General features: G+C 35.8%; 1 protein-coding gene across 1 annotated transcript in view; it reads right to left on the bottom strand.

The window, feature by feature from the left end:
* NCAM2 (neural cell adhesion molecule 2) overlaps positions 1-26,720 on the bottom strand; it is a 539,245-nt gene that overhangs the window by 15,150 nt on the left and 497,375 nt on the right. The window contains exons 13-14 of the mRNA XM_055567775.1: positions 13,639-13,758; positions 8,840-8,961 (exon numbers count right to left, since the gene is read on the bottom strand). Coding sequence (XP_055423750.1) covers positions 8,840-8,961; positions 13,639-13,758 — 242 coding nt within the window. The remainder of the gene's footprint in view (positions 1-8,839; positions 8,962-13,638; positions 13,759-26,720) is intronic.

Genomic DNA, 26,720 nt, shown 5'->3' on the forward strand with positions numbered 1-26,720 from the left:
AGAATATATATGGTCAATATCATCTTAAATAAAAGCTGAATAATTATGAAAGGGAAGGCCCACAGACGAGGTGAGCTCCTGCTAACGATTAATGTTAAATCCCTGTGATTCCAATGTTTCAATTTAAGATTTTGTGTTCATGTGCAAGGCACCTTCTAACTCCTGGACTTCCTGGTACTTGTATGACTTTACAGAAGGCTCAGAATTCTCTGAAGCTCTGCTCGTTACTCTGAATATGAGCGGTGATTTAGCAATCTGGATAATGTATAAACACACACACACACACACACACACACACACACACACACACATTCTACTGTGACTGGGAAAGATGCAAGGTTTAGAAGTTTTTAGGAGAGTTTCAGGATCTAACCCCCTTTTAAGTATTATTATAGCTGATTTAAACTGCCTTTCTTTCAAGTACTGAAGCTTGGTGAATTTTTGTAAATTGGACTCTACTTTATGTATTTCTACTCTCCATCATCCAGGTATGTCTTGAGGAAAAAATAAGTTCTAATTTTTCCTATTCATTACCTTCTGTGTGCTCACATTCCATGAAAATTCACACAGTGAAAGTTTTTTACCCTTATATATATTATTTCTTGTATTTATTAATCTAGATACAGGATCATTTATAATTGCATAACATAGACCAACTTATTCATTGGGTTGTCAATGTACTTATTCATTCAGACAATTAGTCTATTTGATGCTATCACTACAAGGGTGATTACAAATCATTATTTTCACTAGCAGCAAAGAAAAAAGTACCACAAAAAGTTTAGAACTTTTTTGGGGAGAAATATCAATAACCTCAGATATGCAGATGACACCACCCTTATGGCAGAAAGGGAAGAAGAATTAAAAAGCCTCTTGATGAAAGTGAAAGAGGAGAGTGAAAAAGTTGGCTGAAAGCTCAACATTCACAAAACTAAGATCATGGCACCTTGTCCCATCACTTCATGGCAAATAGATGGGGAAACAGTGGAAACAGTGTCAGACTTTATTTTGGGGGGCTCCAAAATCACTGCAGATGGTGATTGCAGCCATGAAATTAAAAGACACTGACTCCTTGGAAGGAAAGTTATGACCAACCTAGATAGCATATTAAAAAGCAGAGACATTACTTTGCCAGCAAAGGTCCATCTAGTCAAGGCTATGGTTTCTCCAGTGATCATGTATGGATGTGAGAGTTGGACTGTGAAGAAGGCTGAGCACCGAAGAATTGATGCTTTTGAACTTGGTGTTGGAGAAGACTCTTGAGAGTCGCTTGGACTGCAAGGAGATCCAACCAGTCTGTTCTAAAGGAGATCAGTCCTGGGTGTTCATTGTAAGGACTGATGCTAAAGCTGAAACTCCAATACTTTGGCCACCTCATGCGAAGAGTTGACTCATTGGAAAAGACCCTGATGCTGGGAGGGATTGGGGGCAGGAGGAGAAGGGGACGGCAGAGGATGAGATGGCTAGATGGCATCACCGACTCCATGGACATGAGTTTGAAAACTCCGGGAGTTGGTGATGGACAGGAAGGCCTGGCGTGCTGCGATTCATGGGGTTGCAAAGAGTTGGACACGACTGTGTGACTGAACTGGAACTGGAAATGGAATGTCCATAGCTATTCAGTGGTTGAAAATATTTCAAAACATAACTGGATGGCTTTAAATAAATGTCAGTATGCACACCTAAATATAATTAAAACTACAAATTAGTTACTAGCAAATTATTTACAATTGATTATAAAATAAGTTCTCTCAACAATAAAATCTCAATGCTACTTACTATTATTATTCTAATATAAATTTATTTATTTTAATTGGAGGTTAATTACTTTACAATATTGTATTGGTTTTGCCATACATCAACATAAATCTGCCAAGGGTGTACACATGTTCCCCATCCTGAACCCCCCTCCCTCCTCTACTTATTATTTTAATAGTTTTTTCAAAATTATCTTTTTTTTCACCTATGGCCATTGAGATAGTTAGTCAAGCTTAAGAAGGTCAATTATGACCTAGAAATATATGCTAGAGCAGTGTTGCTAGTCCCTGAAGTATATTTTCAAAATTGATGTTATTTTATGAATTTTATATAGCCCTTCTTAGATCAGGCAATTTTTTTAATTTACAAAAATTAAGTGATAGTTAGGATCTGATACCTATCACCCAGTGAGAAAAGTGAAAAACTGATGAAAGCATATAAAAAACACTTATTAAATTATGTAGAGTTTTATTGAAACTACAATATGAAGTAGGTAAAAATATTCTGTACATGAAATGACTAATTTTTCTATACACATTATGACATTAATGTTTGTCTTTATTTTCCAAATACATTGTGTAATCTCACTGCCTTATTAGAGATGTTAATTTTCACAAAGGGTCCATGGAAACATCTAATTCTGTTTTTATTACCCTAGTTCTGGTCTTATAAATTCTGTCTTCCAACCTAGTCTCCTGCATTGCAGGCAGATTCTTTACCATCTGAACCACCAGGGAAGCCCCCTCTAATTACTAGAGGATAATATATAATGTTTCTTGATTCATTATCTATAGGAAGTTAAACATTCTCTATATTACAATATTATTGGTCTTCCTGTTCCAGTTAAAGGCAGGTGTAAATACTCAGATATGATGTCTGTTACAAATCAACAATCATATAAGGTATGTACTATATGCATTTTGTTGTTCCTAGATTATAAAACATATAGTCCTGTGCACAGGAGAGTTGAAAGATAGGGTCAAAGAAGCAGTCAAGTAAAAATCATAAGCATGTTTCTTACTTTCTGAATTTATCGATTTAATTTCCCTATAGGCTGTCCAATTTAAAAATCTATTGCATATAGCTAAATAAAATTTCAAGTTGTTCAACTGCTCTTTACTCCACTGTGGAATTCATTCATTTTGAGGAACTAATATTAATAGATGAAATGGCTTGGAATCATACAAAGGAAAGAGATAATTAAGCTATTTTTGAAATAGTTATTATTTCAATACAAGTGCAAATGTCAAGGCAAATACTGCTACACGTTTGCGACCTAATTTTGAACATGTAAGTTTTTAACATGAAAAGTGACCTATTGAGAAAGAAAATATGGAGAAAATTATTTTTTCCCAAGATGGGATATTGTTTAACCACATGAATATAACTTTATACTGAATTTTGGAATTTTCAATTGGACCTGCAGAGTATGATTGTATGCAGGACAGAGGAGGTGGTAAAGGGAGGGAAAGAAAAACTTAGGGATGTGGAGATTATATTAGTGTTTTGGAGTACAAGGCATGTGTGCGTGGTCAATCACTACTCAGTCCTGTCTGACTCCTTGCAGCCCCATGGACTGTAGCTCACCAGGCTCCTCTGTCCATGGAATTCTCCAGGCAAGAATACTGGAGTGGATTGCCATTTCCTTCTCCAGGGTATCTTCTCAGCCCAGGGATCAAAACGTCACATCTCTCGGGTTTCCTTCATCAGCAGGCAGATTCTTTACCTCTGCATCACCTGGGAAACCCATACAAGGCATACCACTAAATGGTTTGGTAAAGATGAAGTGAATCAGAATGGCTGTATTTGGAGGCAAAGTAGATAGGTAAGCTGAGTTAAGATGGGAGAGTGGTTGAGGAGACAATTTAATCTCTGCAGGCATATTTAAACTCAGCCCTTACTGTCACAAAATTGTTTCTGACTATAGACTCATGTTTTGTTCCCATTGATACTCATGACTAAGCCATTCAAATTCTGTAAGTTTCAGTTTGTCCATTTAAAACTGTCAGAAAATGTCATTTTATATACAATTATACATTTTTCTGCCTTTTTTTTTTTTTTTTGGCCTAAAAGTTAGCAATAACTTCCTTGTAATACAAAGGGTGTGAGGAATTACTTTTACAAATCTTACCATAGAAGCCCAATTTCCTTAATAAAGCAGTGTTCTCTGCTAAAATACCTGTAGGCTTTAGTGTAGTGACCCAGTAATCGATTATTAGTCAATTATTGCTTTGTTAAAATTATGCTAACAATCATTTCAATTACGATCTTTAAAAAGAGATCTATGAATTTTGGTTGTTATAAACAGCTGATTAGTGAAAATTAAGAGTAAGTATATGGTGATGAAAGGTATGGCCAGGAGAAATGAGATGGAATTGAGGAAGAACTAAAACTTTCTTTTATTGTCAAAGTGAACTTACATATTGAGTAAATAGGCAAAAGCAGGGCATTGCTAATACTAGGTTGGTTGGGGATAGGTGGGGAAACAAATGTAAAATAATGGAAGCTAGAGATTTACTGAAAGAAAAAACAAAACAAAACAAAACCTGTGCTTGTTCAAATCTTATCCTGAGTCACATCAACTGTGTGTAAAGGTAAAATACCCTGATGACTGCTGTAAATTTGAATCTCTAAAAATGTTCTAGTCTTAATATACTTAATACTATACTTACTTGTGTCCATATATGTTTCACACATAACTTCTCACAAAACTAATTCTAGTTTTCATTAAGGAAAGGACAATACATTTTGGCAGCATTTTAAATGGCAATTTATGTTTTCAAATATATACATATATTTCCCTTTGAATGTCTATTTCCATTTTGTTAATCTTATTGTCTCTGAACAGATATAGTAATACTCTAATGAACATTTTTGGTTTCAACTACTTGCAATAGAGTAAGTGGGGTTGGGAGATGCAACACATACTGTAATGGGTGGTTGAGTTCTGGATGGCCCACTGTCAGGCACCCAGAGTGCCAACAGTGTGTCTTTTTACATATATAGGATTCATGACAGACAGCATTGCTATAGACTAAATTATGTATACCCCTTCATATTAATATGTTAAAGTTCTAACCTCCCATGTGATTCTATTAGGAGATGTAGCCTTTACAGAGGTAATTAAGGAGTTGACTCATTGGAAAAGACTGATGCTGGGAGGGATTGGGGGCAGGAGGAGAAGGGGACGACAGAGGATGAGATGGCTGGATGGCATCACTGACTCAATGGACGTGAGTCTGAGTGAACTCCGGGAGTTGGTGGTGGACAGGGAGGCCTGGCGTACTGCAATTCATGGGGTCACAAAGAATCGGACACGACTGAGTGACTGAACTGAACTGAAGCTTACATGAGGTCCTTAGGATGGAGTCCTTATCCAAAAGGACTTCTATTTTCATAAAAAGAGGAAGAAATATTTTCATAAAAAGAGGAAGAGATGTGTGCGCACAGAAAAAAAGGCCATGTGAAGACACAACAAGTAGGTGGCCATCTACAAGCCAAGCAGATAGGCCTCAGGAGAAATAAATCTGCTGACACCTTGATCTTGGACTTCCAGACTCCATAACTGTGAGAAAACACATTTGTGTTGCTAAAGCCACTTGGTCTGTATCATTTTGTTATGGTAGCCCTAGCAGATTAATACAGCTTTTATAATGAGAAAGATAATTAACAGTATGTTGACGATGCCAATGTTTAGCTGACCCACCTCCCAGATATAATACTTTTCATTTAGTGATGGTCATGAGCCATATTCTATCTGCTGCTGCTGCTAAGTCGCTTCAGTCGTGTCCGACTCTGTGCGACCCCATAGACAGCAGCCCACAAGGATTCTCCAGGCAAGAACACTGGAATGGGTTGCCATTTCCTTCTCTAATGCATGAAAGTGAAAAGTGGAAGTGAAGGCGCGTGGTCGTTTACAACTCTTCACGACCCCATGGACTGCAGCCTACCAGGCTCCTCCATCCATGGGATTTTCCAAGCAAGAGTACTGGAGTGGGGTGCCATTGCCTTCTCCGATATTCTATCTAATGAGACATAATTCTAATTCTACTTGATGTAGCTTTTGAAAACTGTGTAGAGTCTGCTGGAAAAACAAATTCATCTTAAACATCTTGTTGCTCCTTTTCGTCCTTTAGCTCTCTTCATGTTCTAAAAGGAGATGTGCGGGCAACATCTTAGTACACAATATAATCTATATGAAGACAAAAGCCAGCATGCTAGGGATGAAAGAACATAACGAAAAGCAATTTGCACGTTTGACTGTATAGCTGAACAAAATCATAGCATTCCAAAAATATACATGCTATGTAATATAAAACCACTAATAGAGGAAGAAAAGATATAATCTGAAATCACATTTGCTATCATCAGTCAGAATTAATGATTTTGGTTAAACTCAATGAAACATTTGTGCTTTTTAAAATATCAACTCTTTAGATAGCCAAGCATAGCTTTTAGTTTTAGGTAGAAATTATACATACACAGAGTACTTTAAACATATTTTTACAACTTACTGAATTTCTGAGTTCAACATGGTATTTTATTGAAGTTATCTATAAGTTCTTACCATCCATCTGTATTTTGCATAATGAATTTTTCTGGGCACAAAGGTATGCTACAATCTGTGTTCAAGTTCTTTTATCCCAGTTTAATTCCACTAATTTCTTTTAAGCTTGTGGCCCTTACAGAGAGACTTTCACTTTCAAAGAGTTTCCAGATGGCCAAGTAAGAATAACTGAAAAACTGGGTTTGACTAGAAAGATACCATCAGAATCAGAGAGAAACAAGTGAGCCATTCAGAGTTATTTTGGAATGGGGGCATGGAGCCTCCATAGCAGATTAGCCATAAGACACACATATCTGTTCATCATCCCCAGTATGAAACCTGCAACAGAGAGAGATCCTGGGAAGGGGATATCAATCAGAAATTTAAAAGGTTGAACTGAGGTCTAAACTTAAATATTGACATAAGCCACTCAAAATTAAACTCCCTTTTTTACTACCCTTCAAAATTTAGATGTTTGAATTTGAAAGCAACAATATTATAACTTAGAAAATTGTGGATTTGTGGGAAAACAGTTAAAAATTCATCTACCTACTGCTGCTGCTCCTGCTAAGTCACTTCAGTCGTGTCTGACTCTGTGCCACCCCATAGATGGCAGCCCACCAGGCTCCCCCTTCACTGGGATTCTCCAGGCAAGAACACTGGAGTGGGTACTATTAAGGAGCAACTGCACTGTTTTTTAAAATATAATGTACTTGGAAAGTAGTAATAAGTTCAGTTAACATAAGCATGAAATTGAGACATTATGATGCTAATCATAAACATTAGAAAGACAGAAGGTAGAAAAATTAAATTATAAATAATACAATCACTTAAATTTCCAAAGTATGCCTGATGTAGTGAAAAGGGGGAATAATTTTTCAACCTGTTTTGTAAGGGCGCTATTACAATGACAACATAAAGCAAATACAAAATGCCATCATGACAACTGGAAGCTAGATACATTTTTAAATTTGGTGTAACACTTCAAAAATTACAAGAAATGAGTAGGTGATATAAATTTTAAAAGATGTATATGAATTAAAAATGATAGTAGCACATGTATTTGAAAAGGAAATAGGCTTAAGGGAACTTATTAAACACACTAAAGTGAATTTTGAAAGGGTGAAAAGGAAAAAATAAATAGAATTGATATGCTATAATGGGGATAATCATGTTGCTGATTAGTCACTAAGTCATGTCTGACTTTTTGCGACCCCATGAACTGTAGCACACAGGGTCCACTGTCCATGGGATTCTCCAGGCAAAAATACTGGAGTGGGTTGCCATTTCCTTCAGGGGATCTTCCCAACCCAGGGATTGAATCTGCATCTCCTGCCTCAGATAGATTCTTTACCACTGAGCCAAGGATAATAATAACCATTAGTAAATAAACTTCACATAATTTAATATAAAATTGTGTTCCACTTTTTAACATATTCCACATTAAATACTCAGTGGTTCTTATGGTAAAGCTGTTAACAGAAATCACCTCTAGCGAACTTTGGTATTATTTTTCAGATGAAGGTAGAGTCCATCAGGTGACTTTTCCATCACTCTGTAAAACAAGAGATCCTTCATAACCTATATAGATGACAAGTCCCACGGCAGCTTTCAGTTGTTCAAAATCCCATATTAGTTAGTGCTAAGTAAACTTGAAGAAATCTATTCCCTCTTTCTCAAGTTAAATGTGGCCATTATTTGTTAAATGCTGATTAGAGTGATTTATTTTCTACAATCCATTTAAATAGTAATGTACTTTGAGTCAATAAAAATTTAATAATTCATAAAAATTAATTATGAAGTAATTTTGAGTTGTGAATACTACTTAAAGTAACTAAAATTGAAAAGATAGCTTAGTTTGAAGTTATTAAAATCAAGTAGAATGGAAGGTGATATATTCTGCTAAACTCGGAAAGAAAGGGAAAAATGATATCTCATTTCTGAAAAGTAGCTAAGTTTAGAAATCACAATATGAATACCATGGCAAGAAATGAACAACATGCGATTTAGAAATCACATGAACACCATGTTATTTCGACTATCTATGGTTGTTGCTGCTAAGTCACTTCAGTCGTGTTTGACTCTGTGCAACCCCATAGACGGCAACCCACCAGGCTCCTCCATCCCTGGGATTCTCCAGGAGTGGGAGTGGGTTGCCATTTCCTTCTCCAATGCATCAAAGTGAAAAGTCAAAGTGAAGTCGTTCAGTCGGGTCTGACTCTTAGCGATCTCAAGGACTTCAGCTTACCAGGCTCCTCCATCCATGGGATTTTCCAGGCAAGAGTTCTGGAGTGGGGTGCCATTGCCTTCTATCTATGGTTAGGTTTTATGAAAACAAGCAAACATTCTATAATATATAATGATGAATTTCATCAATGGAAAAATAGCATTTGAATTCCTATGAGAACTGTTTACATTGTTTAACAACAATGTATGTAATATGCATTTACTTCTGATGTATCTATGAATTAATGCAAATTTAATGCAATTAAATTTGAAAACACTGTGCACAATGATAATAAACAGGGTACTTACACTTCTATATTTCACGATGTATTCTAAAATAGGGGCTCCACCATCATCCTGTTTGGTGATACTCAGCTTAAAGCTCTTCCCACTGCTTGGCTGTCCATGTATGGATGGAGGACTCGGTTCACCTATATAAGCAATAGAACATTCTTGATATTTGCACACACTTCATAGATGTAGAGATACATTTTAATTAAAAAAATAGTCATATAACAAAATGTATAACATCATCCTGTGTTTACCATTTTCTATTTATCCTTTGTTGTGATATAACTTTTGATCTTCTTTTTATCCATCCAAGAAACAGCAACATTCATAAATCGAGAAGTATCATGCCAAAATGTGAAATCTCAGAATCATATATATAATTTATACTCATGGGCAAATGCTTTAAGAATAGAACTCATCACATTATACAAGTATTAAGCTTTATTTCGTGTATTGATAGCATGCTATCATTTAGTTTTCTAATATAAATTTAATTTGTAAATGTGTAAATATGTATTAATATAAACATATTAAGTCATCAAGCTATCTAAAATATATACCTACCAGAAATATAATAAATTAGCAATTTGTCATCTCCTTTAATGGATGTTTTTAAGCTAGATATAAATTTGAATAAATAAATTTTTATAGTATCCAAACTATACACAGGTTTCAAAATTTATACCTGTGGCAGATTCATGTTGATGTATGGCAAAACCAATACAACATTGTAAAGTAAAAATAAATAAATAAATAAATAAAAATAAAAAGATTGTCATTTAAAAAAATTTCATTTTAAGGTATACTGAATTGTATTATTTTTGTGGAAAAATTGATTTCTGAAACAGTTTTTGACTAGAACAACTTCATAGATCTACCAATAAATAAAAAAATAAACAAATATTTCAAAAATTAAAAAAAATCTCACTTTATGAAAATATAACTTTGGTGTTATTCTTCACATGAAGATGGTCTTATAATAAATATAATATGTTTAATATGAACAGAGTTCCACAGAAGTGGAAGAGTATCAGCATTAGTGTGAAATATTATGAAATAAGATGATTTATATGCTGTTAACATACTATGTTTTCTGTATATAAATTTAAACTTCTGTTAAAAAAAGTACAATAACATCTTAAAAGGATTCAATAAGAGAATATGAGAAAGACTAAATATGAAGAGTGGGGTTGCTTAGGATTATAAGCAGAGAAAGGATAGCTCTCTATTAAAATGAGGTTAAGTCATTCTAGGGTAATTTTAGTCAGGAGGCGGGGTTTTGAGTTAAGATCTATTTGCAGTGGTCCTGGTGAAAACGAGGCACTGAAAAAGACTCTGGCATCAGGAATGGAGAATACACAACATATCTGGCATTTTATGATAACCAACAGAAAAGGCTTGGTCATAAATTAAGATGATTATTGCAGTCAATTTGACTGTACTAACATAAGTATATAATAAGCAGAGCATTGCATAGATTGTCATACCAAACACTCTCTTCCAGTAACACAAGAGAAGACTCTACAAATGGACATCACCAGATGGTCAATATCGAAATCAGTTTGATTATATTCTTTACAGTCAAAGATGGAGAAGCTCTATACAGTCAGCAAAAACAAGACCAGGAGCTGACTGTGGCTCAGATCATGAACTCCTTATTACCAAATTCAGACTTAAATTGAAGAAAGTAAGGAAAACCACTAGACCATTCAGTTCAGTTCATTTCAGTTCAGTCACTCAGTCATGTCCGACTCTTTGCGACCCCATGAATCGCAGCACGCCAGGCCTCGCTGTCCATCACCAGCTCCTGGAGTTCACTCAGACTCACGTCCATCGAGTCAGTGATGCCATCCAGCCATCTCATTCTCTGTCGTCCCCTTCTCCTCCTGCCCCCAATCCCACCCAGCATCAGAGTCTTTTCCAATGAGTCAACTCTTTGCATGAGGTGGCCAAAGTACTGGAGTTTCAGCTTTAGCATCATTCCTTCCAAAGAAATCCCAGGGCTGATCTCCTTCAGAATGGACTGGTTGGATCTCCTTTCAGGCCAAGGGATTCTCAAGAGTCTTCTCCAACACCACAGTTCAAAAGCATCAATTCTTCGGTGCTCAGCTTTCTTCACAGTCCAACTCTCACATCCATACATGATTACTGGAAAAACCATAGCTTTGACTGGATGGACCATTCAGGTATGACCTAAATCAAATCCCTTATGATCATACAGTAGAAGTGACAAATAGATACAAGGGATTAGATCTAACAGATAGAGTGCTTGAAGAACTATGGACAGAGGTTTGTGACATTGTACAGGAGGCAAGGATCAAGACCATCCCCAAGAAAAATAAATGCAGAAAGGCAAAATGCTTGTCTGTGGAGATCTTACAAATAACTGAGAAAACAAGACAAGCAAAAGGTAAAGGAGAAAAGAAAAAATATACCCATTTAAATGCAGAGTTCCAAAGAACAGCAAGGAGAGATAAGAAAGCCTTCTCCAGTGATCAGTGCAAGAAATAGAGGAAAACAATAGGATGGGAAAGACTAGAGATCTCTTCAAGAAAATTAGAGATATGAAGTGAACTTTTCATGCAAAGATGGGCATAATAAAGGACAGAAATGGTATAGACATAACAGAAGCAGAAGATATTAAGAAGAGGGGGCAAGAATGCACAAAAGGACTATACAAAAAAGATCTTCATGACACAGGTAACCATGATGGTGTGATCACTCACTCACAGCCAGATATCCTGGAATGTGAAGTCAAGTGGGCCTTAGGAAACATGAATTCGAGCAAAGCTAGTGAAGGTGATGCAATTCCAGTTGAACCATTTCAAATCCTAAAAGATGATGCTGTAAAAGTGCTGCACTTGATATGCCAGCAATTTTGGAAAACTCAGCAGTGGCCACAGGAATGGAAAAGGTCAGTTTTCATTCCAATCCCAAAGAAAGGCAAAGCCAAAGAACGTTCAAACTACCGCACAATTGCACTCATCTCACACACTAGCAAAGTAATGCTCAAAATTCTCCAAGCCAGGCTTCAACAGTATATGAACCAGGAAATTCCATAAGTTCAAGCTGGATTTAGAAAAGGCAGAGGAACCAGAGATAAATTGCCAACATCTGTTGGATCATTGAAAAAGTGACAGACTTCCACAAAAACATCTACTTATGCTTTATTTACTACACCAAGTCCTTGGACCATGTGGATCACAACAAACTGTGGAAAATTCTAAAAGAGATGGGCATACCAGACCACCTGACCTGCCTCCTTTGAAATCTGTATACAGGTCAAGAAGCAAGAGTTAGTACTGGACATGGAACAACAGACTTGTTCTAAATTGAGAAAGGATTATGTCTAGACTGTATATTGTCACCCTGATTATTTAACTTATATGCAGAGTACATCATGAGAAATGCTGGACTGGATGAAGCACAAACTTGAATCAAGATTGCCAGGAGAAATATCAATAACCTCAGATATGCAGATGACACTACCCTCATGGCAGAAAATGAAGAAGAACTAAAGAGCCTCTGGATGAAAGTGAAAAAAGGAGAGTGTAAAAGTTGGCTTAAAGCTCAACTTTCAGAAAACTAAGATCATGGCATCTGGTCCCAACACTTCATGGGGAAACAATGAAAACAGTGAGAGACCTTATTTTGGGGGGCTCCAAAATCACTGAAGATGGTGACTGCAGCCATAAAATTAAAACACACTTGTTCCTTGGAAGAAAAGCTATGACCAACCTAGACAGAATTTTAAAAAGCAGAGACATTACTTTGCCAGCAAAGGTCCATCTTGCCAAAGCTATGCTTTTTCCAGTAGTCATGTATGGATGTGAGAAGAATTGATGCTTTTGAACTGTGGTGTTGAAAAAGACTTTTGAGAGTCCCTTGGACTGCAAGGAGATCCAAGCAGTCCATCCTAAAGAAAATCAATCCTGAATATTCATTGGAAGGACTGATGCTGAAGCTGAAATGCCAACATTTTGGCCACCTGATGCGAAGAACTGATTCATTGATAAAGATCTTGATGCTGGGAAAGATTGAAGGCAGGAGGAGACAAGGATGACAAAGGATGAGATGGTTAGATGGCATCACCACCTCAATGGACATGAACTTGAGAAAGCTTGGGAGTTGGTGATGGACATGGAAGCCTGACATACAGCAGTCCAAAGGGTTGCAAAGAGTCCGACACAACTGAGCAACTGAACTGAACTAGTGCATAGATTATATAATGGTGTTTGCTCTATCACACTCAATTTTCTCATATTTTTAACAGTTTATTCAACATAAAGGAAATCTATACTATTTTAAATTCATCTAACTTTATGTAAATGCATTTTAACATTTCAAAACAGGATAGTAATGAGAAGGGGGCTTCAGCAGTTATTCTTCTGCAGTCACCATTGCAATGAATTAATTTAGTGGTACCTTTTTCTCACACTTAGGGTCTATGTAATCCATGGAATACAGGCAATGGTCATGCTTCAGCAAAATAGAACGTTAAATTTGTTGCACAGATACTTCTCTACTCTCTCTCTGAATATAGTCTGAGCACTACAATCTAATTAATCAGACTGAAAAAGTAAGGCACTTTCCTGATGGGAACAAATTTACTCTATATTTTGCAGTGCGCTTTTTCCCCCTTTCTTCAGAACAGAGTTATTTTTTGCAAGTCTGAGATGCCACCATCTTCAGCAACCACTCCAACAAAGATATAATTCACTTTCTCAAAGTGTTGAAATGTCTCCCTGTATTTTAGTATTCCATTTAAGTTTGCAAGGAAGAGAATGACAACAGAGAGAAAAACACAGATTACTTACGGACTGGTAGTGTTTGGAAAATTTCTATTTTACTATAGTCTCCTTGTCCTTTTCCATTTACAGCTGCAACCCTGATCTCATAAGTTGTATTTGGTTCCAGGTTGCTCAAAACAACCATTGCTAAAAGAAAAAAAAACATATGCCTATGATTAATACATTTTAATAAGTAAAACAAATCAAACTATTATAAAGTTGAGTGGAACAGTATCACTGAATTAATCTTTCCATGAAATATCTGAAAAGCGTAAGAGCTATACATAAGTGGCAAATTATTTGTGGGTAATTGTCTTCTTCATCTCTATTTTAACTTTTTACCCAGATGCAATAACTTTCAAAGAAGAAAATTAATAGTTCCTTTCATGATACTTACATTCACAAAGTAGAAAATGAAATATTTTCTTTCATTTTTTCAATATTCAAGAATTAAAAGGATTTAAATAAAACATCTTTACTGAATGCATCTCAAATGTTTTGTCTGCTCTAATGAAAGCTAAGATGTGTATTTAATGATCTATATCTTGTACTTTCATGTTAGGATGTTTCAAACCATAATACACCCACTCCCAGCATACCTCATGTTATACCAGAAATCCGCAGAACAGAGGGATGCTGCATCATTCATAGTCCTGCACTGTAAATATTACTTGTGAATAAGTCATTGAAACTAATATTCTCTTTGAACCTCAGACTGACTTGTTCCAACCTCTTATACATAAAACACAATAAAATATTCAATATCAATCAATCAATCAATAGATGAGTGCTATAGAATTTAGTGGAGATATGAAATTCAATATTTAGAAGTCTGATCTCCAGTATAAGGTTTTTAAGTCATGTCAAAGAAGTGTCACTCAGCCGATGGTTGTAAAAGTGGATCATTTGCTTGATAATCTCAAATCAAATCAAGTTATTTTAATGCTAGCTTGAAGCCTGTCATCTCTCATATTTCTCTCTGAATTTCTTCTTGAGTATTTACCATACCAGCCCTGGATACAACACAACACAAAGGAGAAGAAAGAATCCGAAAAAGTACAGGCATATAAAATTTTATTAGAAATATTCCGTGGGTCATGACAGTCCTTTTAATTTGCTAGAAGGTTTTAAATACATTTGTAGATTTCAAAATTTTACATCTTTACAAATACCTTTGGTGGAACTAATAAAATTCCATAGTTGCCTCTATCCTTACTGCTTTTGCTAAACAGAGTAAAAAGCTTTTGCTAAACAGAGTAAAAATTAAAAAGTAGACATGGAAATGCCTTGATGACCAATCAAAAGGAAGTTATATCTGGTTTACATAATAATTTGAAGTCAAATGTGCTCGGTCGCTCAGTCGTGCCTGACTCTTTGTGACCCCATGGACTGTAGCCTGCCAGCCTCCTTTGTTCATGGGATTTTTCCATGGGATTTTCCTGGTAAGAATACAGGAGTGGGTTGCTATTTTCTCCTCCCAACTCAGGACTTGTACCTGCATCTCCTGTGTCTCCTGCATTGCAGGTGGATTCTTTACTGTTATGCCACTGGGAAAACCTCAAAGTCAAATGATCAATTCATAATAGAAAATATAATCAATTATAAAAGATTAAATCATAAGAAATCAGGCACATATCTGTAAGACTATTGATTAATATGAACAATGACTGAAGATGAGACAAACTGAATAAAATCCCAATATAGTATATTAACCTGTTTCTGATAATTACATTATAATGTATATTCACTAGATGACATTTTTCATTTTATGTTGAATGAATATACTTAGAGAATTTGATACTTTTTGTGCTCCCTTCTTTTCTCCAATATTATCATATATACCGGATAAATGTTAATGGCAAAATATGGTTCAGATATCGACCAGACAGATATTAATCCAGTATAGATGTTTCAAAATCATTTGAAAGAATACATTTTTCCATAATGAAAATTTTATTTCTCATTTTCTCTACTGGGTAAGAAAACTGCACTTGCTTTAGAGAGCACACAGCCTTGTGAAAACCTTGGATGAAAATACACGGTATCAAAGTTAAAGGAGGCCAACTGAGAAAAACCGGATTAGCAGGGGAATCCAACTGATTAGAAGCTACAAGGATAAATCGGCAAGTCAGCCTTGAATTCAGTTTCTTCCGGCAGGTTTTTTTAGGAAACCCAAACACAATTGGCTGGTGAGCTGGATTCAGAGAAATATCAGCCCAAGAAAAAGAATTCATTTGCAATAGAGAAATGGTTAGTGGGAGATGAAACTGGTCATGGAGATAATGGAAAGGGAGAAGGACTCAAGCTAAGAGGCAGCTGAAATGCTTAGAACTTGGAATCCCATTGAGTTTAAGAGAGAATGCTTCTGTCAAGGTCTACATAAAAAAGAATTTAAATGTTAAAATTTTATCATATTTTATCATTTAATAAGCTAAAAATATAGCAAATTTAAAATCAAAGTGACACTTCCCCAGTGGCTCAATTGAAAAATAATCTGCCTGCAATGCAGGAGACCCAAGTTTAATCCCTGGGTGAGGAAGATACCCTGGAGAAGGGAATGGTGACCCACTCCAGTATTCTGCCTGGAGAATTCCATGACAGATCTGGTGGGCTACAGTCCATGAGACTGGAAAGAGTTGGACATGACTGAGCAACTAACACATTTAAAATCAAAGTAAGTTAGACCTGCAGAGATTAATGCTTTATAAAAGTGAGTTTAGTTTTCAGGGGTTGTAACAAAAATGTATGGGCCCTTGGACAATCAGTAATGTCACAGAGTAGTTTGTGTTTGTAGCATGGAGACTTATAAGAGACTACTACAGGAACTAGCCAGGTTGTAATAACATTTGTAATAAGACACTTAGTGATGCAGGCTTTAGATGCACGAAAGAAGTCCCATGGCTCTGGATCTGATTCCACCACTGACTGAGGTTCAACCAAGTCTTAGGGCTGAGTTTTTCTTCTCAACTTCTAAATCAAAACACTTTTATTAAGTTTTATAGAAACAAAAGTATAAAAAATCAGTTGAAAATAAGTGTAGATTGGACTTACCAGGTGGCTCTGATGGTAAAGAATCTGCCTGCATTGCAGGAGACACAGATTTGATCCCTGGTGGGAAAGACCCCTGGCTAAGGAGATGCTACCCTCTCTATTCCATTGTTGCCTGGAGAACATCATGGACAGAGCAGCCTGGTGGGCTACAGTCACAGTGATACTTATAAACATTTATACATATAATCTATATACAGAGTATACTACACAAGAATATAGGAGAGTTTGCCATAGATGCTTTTACTGCTACAGACAACTTTGGTATGTAATATGCTTTCCATATTCTATGATGTAAAGATGCAGCTGCTTACCATTGTTTTATTTATTTATTTTTGGCTGCACTCCATGGCAAGAGGATCTTAATTCCCTGGCCAGCAATCCAACCCATACGCCCTGCAGGGGAAGCATGGAGTCTTAACCTCTGGACTACCAGGGAATTCCCTTGCCATTGTTTTAAAATCACAAGTTTGACTACCTCAGCTGTGAGGGAATGGTGATGCTTATATTCAGCTGTTTGTCTTTATACAAACAAGAAAAGTGACAGAATTTAAATCACACAATTTTAATTCCAAATAAAATTTGTCATTTCTTCAGAAGCCTGGAGGTCAGACTATTCATCTTTTTAGATTAAAAATGAATAACAATAGTGTTATCAAAGAATCAGAGCATATCAAATTAAGGAAAAAGTTGATATTACTTGGATTAAATACTTGAAGCACATCTCCCACTACCCATCCCATAACTACACACATTAAAAAAAAGGTAGCTCTGCATTCTACTTGAATGCTCTGAATAATTCAAGTAAAAGCTCTTTCTGGCTTGGATTGTCAGCATTCCTCTTCCTCTCATATTTCATAGAGATTGTGAGGCACTTTGAGTGCCTCTCTACTTCTACCACAGGGAGACTCATTTCTTGAATCACAGGATGATCAATTCACAATTGATTTTATCCATGTTTCTCTTATTAATATTTTTGTTTTCTGTGCTAAGACTCTTTTCTAATAACTGAATTTCACAGCAGAGCAATTTGTGGAGGACAGAAGCAACAAGAGTACAATGATGGTGAGCAGCTATTACAACACTGGGCTAAAGGTAAAGCAGAGGGGGAGGCCTTTTATAGAGGACTTTGCAAATTATAGGGAAGCGACATGGAAGTAAACCTGTTAAAGCCAGTTTTATACAAGTTTATATACAAGAAGTCAGTCTGTTTTTGAGTTCTGACTCTAAAGGTTTTGGTACAATAACCCTTATTATGAGGCTTATTAACATTGTGTGAACATAAAGATTACTGTGTGAAATTGAAAGAACTCCATAAGTTGGGGCTCATTTAAAGAGAGGGAAAGGTAAGGATTCAGGGGAGGCAAAGCCTGTGTCTGTAATTTGACTTGCCTTTCTTAAATGAGAGGATATATATGTTAAATTGTCCATAATTTACTGACGTATTACCAAACATAGGGTTTCTGAATACACAAGGTAGGGCTTGAAAGCAAACCACCACTTGAAATACAAAGACTGTGTACTCTATAATAGAGCCCCTCAAATTATGAAGTTAGTTAATGAACGACTTTCTTTCCCCCAATGTGTCCGTACAATAGAATAACAGAACCACAAACTAAGGTGTGGGATGGGTTCTTTCTCTATAATTTATTGAAAATTCAAACTCAAAAATTAGGTGAAAGTAGGTCTAGATTACAAACCACTAAAAGTTCTTCAAGGACAAATGGCAAACATTTAAGTCTTTCATAGTTATTATATTCATGCTGATTTAGAAACCATAATGCAATTCTTCTGAAAATTATAAACAACCATGAATTCTCCTTTGACATGGCAACAAGGGCAAGTTCTATAAAAACGCTGGTTTCTCTCACTAATGTAATGTTTCTGATTGATTTAAATATAACTGTGTTTTATAAACGGCCATTTTGTTATCTGGCTATAAATGTAAAGGGTACAGTAAATACATGGCAATAATGTATTGAGATACACTAAAAAACAGTGACATTTTAACTGATGAAAGGAAAATCGAACTTTTTAAACATTATTTTTACAAGTATGGAAATGATATTACTAGAGAGAAAAATTTGATCTGTATTCTCTAAGAAGGGAATCGAGTTTTATTAAAAGCAGTTGAACAAAATATATTTTGTTTGTTCAGAAAATGGATTGTCAGTTCCTCCCTTTGGCTGTCAAGAGAAGCAGAGGCTACTGAATATTTACAACTCTCAGAGCAAAGTAAATTACATATTAATATTTACATACTGATTAGGTTTAGCAAAGGTCTAAAGTGAGATGAAAATTTAACCATATTCTCTTCCCTCTCTTAAACCCCGGATCTCTCCGTGGGTTTTTCCTCAATGGGTCATTCAATGTAGAGATAAGGACTCCCTTGGTGTAGAACTGCTGTATCATCCGTCTAACATCAAACTGTTCAGGTTATCACAAACTTGGAAAACATCAGATAGCCAAGAGCAATCACAAAGCTTGTCTAGGATAGAACTGATCATTCCAAATTTCACCTGCTCTTAATCTCCTCAGATAAATCTGTAAATACAATGAAATCCCCAAAGTTCCTCATCTGAGATTCAACTTTTGTTGTCTAAACAGTTAAAACAAGAAACAAGACAAGATAGCTTTTTTTGGAGAGAGAAAATTCTCTTACTCCTTTCTGCAGAAGTTTACAACAGGTTTGAATGAAAACAAAAGTAATTTTTTAACTTTTATTTCCATAATGCAGAATTTTGACCTCAGTTATTCTTTACATACATGAAAATAATATGTTGTGATGATTTCATTATTAATGCAAAATGTCTTCAAGTTTTCTTAAGTGGTTTATGCAAATACTCATCTCAGTTCAACTATATTTTAATGTACTCTTGAAAGTATCCATTTTATTTTTGCAGAAATTACATAGTTTTTAAAGATTCCATCAGTTGCAAAAGAATATGATCTCACTTTTTAAAACAATTTATTTTTGATATTTGGCAAAACTAATACAATTATGTCAAGTTTAAAAATAAAATAAAATTTAAAAAGAAAAAAAAAATAATCCTCATTACAACCCAATGCAATAGATCCAAAACCTAGCAAAAAAAAAAAAAGATTTTTATAGATCATAATATATAAGTTGTTTGCTGCTGCTGCTGTGAAGTCACTTCAGTCGTATCCAACTCTGTGCGACCCCAGAGACAGCAGCCCACCAGGCTCACCCATCCCTGGGATTCTCCAGGCAAGAACACTGGAGTGGGTTGCCATTTCCTTCTCCAATGCATGAAAGTGAAAAGTGAAAGTGAAGTCGCTCAGTCATGTCTGACTCCTAGCAACCCCGTGGACTGCAGCCTACCAGGCTCCTCCATCCATGGGATTTTCCAGGCAAGAGTACTGGAGTGGGTTGCCATTGCCTTCTCCATATAATTTTTTTTTTTTTTTAATACATACTATGGGCTTTCCAGGTGACACAGCAGTAAGGAATCTGTCAATGCAAGAGACAAAGATGTGGGTTTGATCCCTGGGTTGGGTAGATCCCCTGGTGCAGGAAATGGCAACCTACTCCAGTATTCTTGCTTGGGAAATTCCATGGACAGAGGAGTCTGGTGGGCTATGGGGTTGCAAAGAGTTGGACATGACTGAGCACGCACAGATATAAATATATATACTATTAATATAAATAATGTTTAGGGATATACTATTTATAATAAATAAATCAAATGAATATATTCTTTGATGAAGAGTAGAATGAAAAATTAAAGAGTAGAATAAAAATTTAAAGTAGAATTAAAAATCATGTACTATTTGTGTTGGGCTTTAACTAAAAAAATATATTGATGACACTATTTTAAAACTACAGTTCATCATTTCTGAATTTATGTAAGTTTTTTCTTTCCTGTACTGCTTTTTATGTTCTTTTTCACTGTGAGCATAAACGATGCATAAAAACAATAAAACAATTTAGCAATTGTCTTGAATTAAATAGCTTATCCTTGAAATATGTTTTTTGCTAAAACCTTGTTTTAAATAAAGAATAGTTTCACCAAAATTATTTTCATAAACTATTCATACTTTTAATGTTTAAAATATAATACTTCTTATCACATAGAAATTATTCATCTAAAGGAGTTTGACTGATTTTCTTTAGGATCCACTTAGTATGTAAATGATGATAGATAAATAATTACCAAAATTTTTCTTCTATAATCTAAATGAATAAATTTTTATAAAATACCCATGAGAAGTATCTTAAATGACTAAAAGTAATCAGAATATTATTTTTTCATTCACAAATATGCTAATTTCCCAAAATATCGAAACAAAATTACTTTTTTATATTATAAACTTTTTTTTTCTCCTTTTTTTTAGGGGGAAAGGAATTAGGAGCTGAAGTTAAGCTTTTGTAACTAAATGTGGCTATAAAAACTCAAAGCCACATTTTAGCTATTTAACCTCTTAATAAATTTTATTAAGTCTGTCTAGTCAAAGCTATGCTTTTTTCAGTAGTCATATATGGATGTGAGAGTTGGACTGTAAAGAAAGCTGAGTGCCAAAGAATTGATGCTTTTGAACTGTGGTGTTGCAGAAGACTCTTGAGAGTCCCTTGGACTACAAGGAGATCCAACCAATCAATCCAAAGGAAATCAGTCCTGAATATTCATTGGAAGGACTGATGCTGAAGCTGAAGTTCCAATATTTTGGCCACCTAATGCGAAGAGCTGACAAACTGGAAAAGACCCTGATCCTAGGAAAGACTAGGTAGGAGGAGAAGGAGACAACAGAGGAAAAGATGGTTGGATGGCATCACCAACTCAATGGACCTGAGTTTGAGCAAGCTCCAGGAGTTGTTGATGAACAGGGAAGCCTGGTGTGCTGCAGTCCATGGGGTCTCAAAGAGTTGGACACAACTGAGTGACTGAACTGAATTGAATAACATTTATACATATTTTTTATGTTATCAACTATGCCTTCTACTTTGGATTCTGAATGTTTTACTGAGAGAAGCTTTCTACTGTAAGATTCTTATGGGCAGAACACATATGCTATGCTATGCTAAGTCACTTCAGTTGTGTCCGACTCTGTGTGACCCCATAGACGGCAGCCCACCAGGCTCCCCCATCCCTGGGATTCTCCAGGCAAGAACACTGGAGTGGGTTGCCATTTCCTTCTCCAATGCATGAAAGTGAAAAGTGAAAGTGAAGTCGCTCAGTCGTGTCCGACTCTTAGCAACACCATGGACTGCAGTCTAACAGGCTCCTCCATCCATGGGATTCTCCAAGCAAGAGTCCTGGAGTGGGGTGCCATTGCCTTCTCCAGACACATAGCACACATATTGTATGCATTGTCTCTTGCCCTCACAGAGCCTACATATTTCAAATGCATAATGAGAAGTCAATAAAGAGTTTTTGAATTGACATTTTAAAACATATGCTCAATAAAAGCTCACTTAAAAACTGATCCTAAATGAACATTTTCTAAATCTACAGTTGTTATCCTTGATCCCTAGTTTATTCAATTTATTCTTGCATTACTGAACATTTAAAGAACATTTTACTTCCTCAAATAAAATGTTTTGTTTGTTCAAAGAATTCACACTCAAATTCTATTCGATGATATGTCATTGAATACCTAGACAAGACCAGATCTGTTGTATCCTTCATTTCACAGATAAATAAATGGGGGCTCAGAGGATCAAACAGTCAAGAAGTAGCAAAGCGTGGATTCTATCTTAAAGCTTTGCATTGTCCCACACTTGCATCTCAGACTGTAAAACCAGAGTATAGAAAATCACTGCAAGCAAGGAATCCAGAAAGTCCTCATAAACTCAAAAGTGAGGAAAATGTATCCTCTCTCAAAGACATGGGGCTCCCCTGATAACTCAACTGGTAAAAAATTCACCTGTAATGCAGGGGACCCCAGTTCAATTCCTGGATTGGGAAGATCCACTGGAGAAGGGAAAGGGTACCCACTCCAGTATTCTTGGACTTGCCCTGTGGCTCAGCTGGTAAAGAATCCACCTGCAATGTGGGATACCTGGGTTCAATTCCTGGGTTGAGAACATCCTCTGGAGAAGGGAAAGGCTACCCAGTATTCTGGCCTGGAGAATTCCATGGACTGTGCAGTCCATGGGGTCACAAAGAGTCAGATGTGATTGAGTGACTTTCACTTTCACTCAAAGACATTAATTACATATAAAAGTAAAAACTATAAAAAATGATAATTCTGCATATACTTTTCTTCCAAGATTTAATTTAAGCTATTAGAAGGCAAAACTTCTTTCTCAGAATATTTTACTCAGTTATGTATTTCTAGGGCTTCCCAACGTGGACCTAGTGGTAAAGAACCCTCCTGCCAATGCAGGAGATGTAAGAGATATGAGTCTGATCCCTAGGTCAGGAAGATTCCCTGGAAGAGGGCAAGAAAACCCACTCCAGTATTCCTGCCTGGAGAATCCCATGGACAGAGGAGCCTGGTGGGCTACAGTCCATGGCGTTGCAGACAGTTGGACACAACTGAGGTGACTTAGCATACAGGCATGTATGTATTTCTGGATTCTCATTAGAGTAAACAATGTAAATCCATAGTGATGATCTTAACATATTCTCAGCACTATAAGATGGACACAACTCAGTGATTTTTCCTATAGTTCACAGGAACACATTATAATTACAGTAAGATGCAGTAATGAGAGATTCAGAATAAAGTCAGATTGAACAATCTGATTATTAGGAGCTCTTAAGTTTCTCACTGTAGGAAAAAAAGACATTTCCTTCTGCCTATTGTACATTTTGGGCAAGTTGTTCTTTCAGTTTTATGTATTTTTAAATACTAAATTAGTTTCGTTTATATACCATATATATATAACCTTATATACCAAGGTTCCTAAACACATTTCCAAATAATGCAGAATGAACTGATCTTACTCTGTCATTTATGTTCTTATTTATCTACACACCAAATCACAGGACGATCCAGAAATTCCCCCCAGAAAGTGAGCAAGATTCTGAATCAATTCATCAGGTGCTGCATGGGGAATTTGTCTCCCCCAGAGTTTTTAGTTTTTCTAAATTCTTTATTCCTCCATATTCAAGGAAGTTATATACTATTATTTTAAACTCATATTAATATTCAAAATTTCTCCTAGAGAGGCTTTGCTTTTCTCCACACTGAACTCAGATATCCCCTTCATTTCTAATCAATTGCTTGCTATTTTTGAATTCTGTACATTTCTTTTTGAATTATGGTTTGCTCAGGATATATGTTCCTTAGTACGATTGCTGGCTCAGACAGTATTTTTAGTTTTTAAAGGAACCTCCACAATGTTCTCCATAGTAGTTGTATCCATAGTAGTTGTATCAATTTACATTCTCACCAACAGTGCAAGAGAATTCCCTTTGTTCCACACCTTCACCAATGTGTATTGTTTGTAGATTTTTTGAAGATGGCCATTCAGACAAGTGTATGGCCATACCTCATTGTAGTTTTGCTCTGCATTTCTCTAGTAATGAGAAATGTTGAGCATCTTTTCATGTGTTTGTTGGCCATGTGTATGTTTTATTTGGAGAAATATCTGTTTAGGTCTTCCACCTATTTTTGATTGGGTTACTTGCTGTTGTTGTTTTTTTTTGTTTTTTTTTTTTGTTTTTTTTTGATATGAAGCTGCATGAGGTTGTTGTATATTTTGGAGATTAATCCTTTGCCAATTACTTCATTTACAAATATTACTCCCATTCTGAGGGTTGTCTTTCCATCTTCTTTGTGGTTTCCTTTGCTGTACAAAGCTTTTAAGTTTAATTAGGTCTTATTTGTTTATATTTTCATTTCTGTGGGAAATGGGTCAAAAAGGATCTTGCTGTGATTTATGCCAAAGAATATTCTGCCTGTTTTCTTGTAAGAATTTTATAGTGGCTGTCTCACATTTAGATCTTTAATCCATTTTGAGTTTAGTTTTGTGTATGGTGTTAGGAAGTGTTCTAATTTCATTCTTTTACAGGTAGCTGTCCAGTTTTCCCAGAATCACTTATTGAAGAAATTGTGTTTTCTCCATTGAAAATTTTTGCCTCCTTTGTCATAGATTAACTGACCATAAATGTATAGGTTTATTTCTGAGGTCTCTATCCTATTCCATTGATTTATATATCTGCTTCATGCCAGTACCATAGAGTTTTGATTACTGGTGGTTTCTCATAAAACTAAAACTAGAAATTCCATATGACCCAGTATCCACTCCTGGGAATATGGACAGAAAAAACCCAAAACCATAATTAGAAAAGATACATGCACTTCAATATTCATAGCAGCATTATTTACAGTTGCCAAGATATGGAAGCAATGTAAGTATTCATTGGATTTTATCCATCATAGGTGAATGGATAAAAATGTGGTGCACACACACACACACAAACACTGAAATACTACTAAGTCATAAAAAATAAAAACCTGCTATATACAGCAACACAGATGGACTTAGAGGGTATTATGCTGATTGAAATATGTCAGACAGAGAAAGGCAAATATTGCATGACAGTACTGATAGAAGAACAGAAAAATTACAACATACTAGTGAATACAATAAAAGAGGCACAGACCCACAGATATAAAGAACAGCTAGTGGTTATCAGTGGGGAGAAGGAAGGGTGAGGAACAATAAAAGGATAGGTATTTAAGAAGTACAAAATATTTTGTATAAAAAGTACATTACACAACACAAGGAATATAGCTAATATTTAATAGCATGTATTAATGGGTTATAACCTTTAAAAGTCATGAATCACTATATTGTATACCTGTACAGTATAATGTTGCACATAAATTATATGCCCAGAGTTAAATCCACGTACCTATCGATACCTTATCTTTGACAAAGGAGGCAAGAATATACAATGGAGAAAGATATCTCTTTAACAAGTGGTGCTGGGAAAAGTGGTCAACCACTTGTAGAAGAATGAAACTAGAACACTTTCTAACACCATACACAAAAATAAACTCAAAATGGATTAAATATCTAAACATAAGACCAGAAACTATAAGACTTCTAGAGGAGAACATAGGCAAAACACTCACCGACATAAATCACAGCAGGATCCTCTATGACCCACCTCCCAGAATATTGGAAATAAAAGCAAAAATAAACAAATGGGACCTAATTAAACTTAAAACCTTCTTCACAACAAAGGAAACGCTAAGCAAGGTGAAAAGACAGCCTTCAGAATGGGAGAAAATAATAGCAAATGAAGCAACTGACAAAGAATTAATCAAAAAATATACAAGCAACTCCTGCAGCTCAATTCCAGAAAAATAAACGACCCAATCAAAAAATGGGCCAAAGAACGAAACAGACATTTCTCCAAAGAAGACATACAGATGGCTAACAAACACATGAAAATAAAAACCACAATTAGGTACCATTTCATGCTAGTCAGAATGGCTGCTATCCAAAAGTCTACAAGCAATAAATGCTGGAGAAGGTGTGGAGTAAAGGGAACCCTCTTATGCTATTGGTGTGAATGCAAACTAGTACAGCCACTATGGAGAACAGTGTGGAGCTTCCTTAAAAAACTGGAAATAGAACTGCCTTATGACCCAGCAATCCCACAGCTGGGCATACACACCAAGGAAACCAGAATTGAAAGAGACACGTGTACCCCAATGTTCATCGCAGCACTGTTTATAATAGCCAGGACATAGAAGCAACCTAGATGTCCATCAGTAGATGAATGGATAAGAAAGCAGTGGTACATATACACAATGGAGTATTACTCAGCCAATAAAAAGAATACATTTGAATCAGTTCTAATGAGGTGGATGAAACTGGAGCTGATTATACAGAGTGAAGTAAGCCAGAAAGAAAAACACCAATACAGTATACTAATGCATATATATGGAATTTAGAAAGATGGTAACGATAACCCTGTATGAGAGACAGCAAAAGAGACACAGATGTATAAACAGTCTTTTGGACTCTGTGGGAGAGGGAGTGTGTGGAATGATTTGGGAGAATGGCATTGAAACATGTATAATATCATATAAGAAACGAATCGCCAGTCCAGGTTCGATGCAGGATACAGAATGCT

This window comes from Bubalus kerabau, chromosome 2, assembly GCF_029407905.1.
Source record: "Bubalus kerabau isolate K-KA32 ecotype Philippines breed swamp buffalo chromosome 2, PCC_UOA_SB_1v2, whole genome shotgun sequence".
Classification (NCBI taxonomy): Eukaryota; Metazoa; Chordata; class Mammalia; order Artiodactyla; family Bovidae; genus Bubalus; species Bubalus kerabau.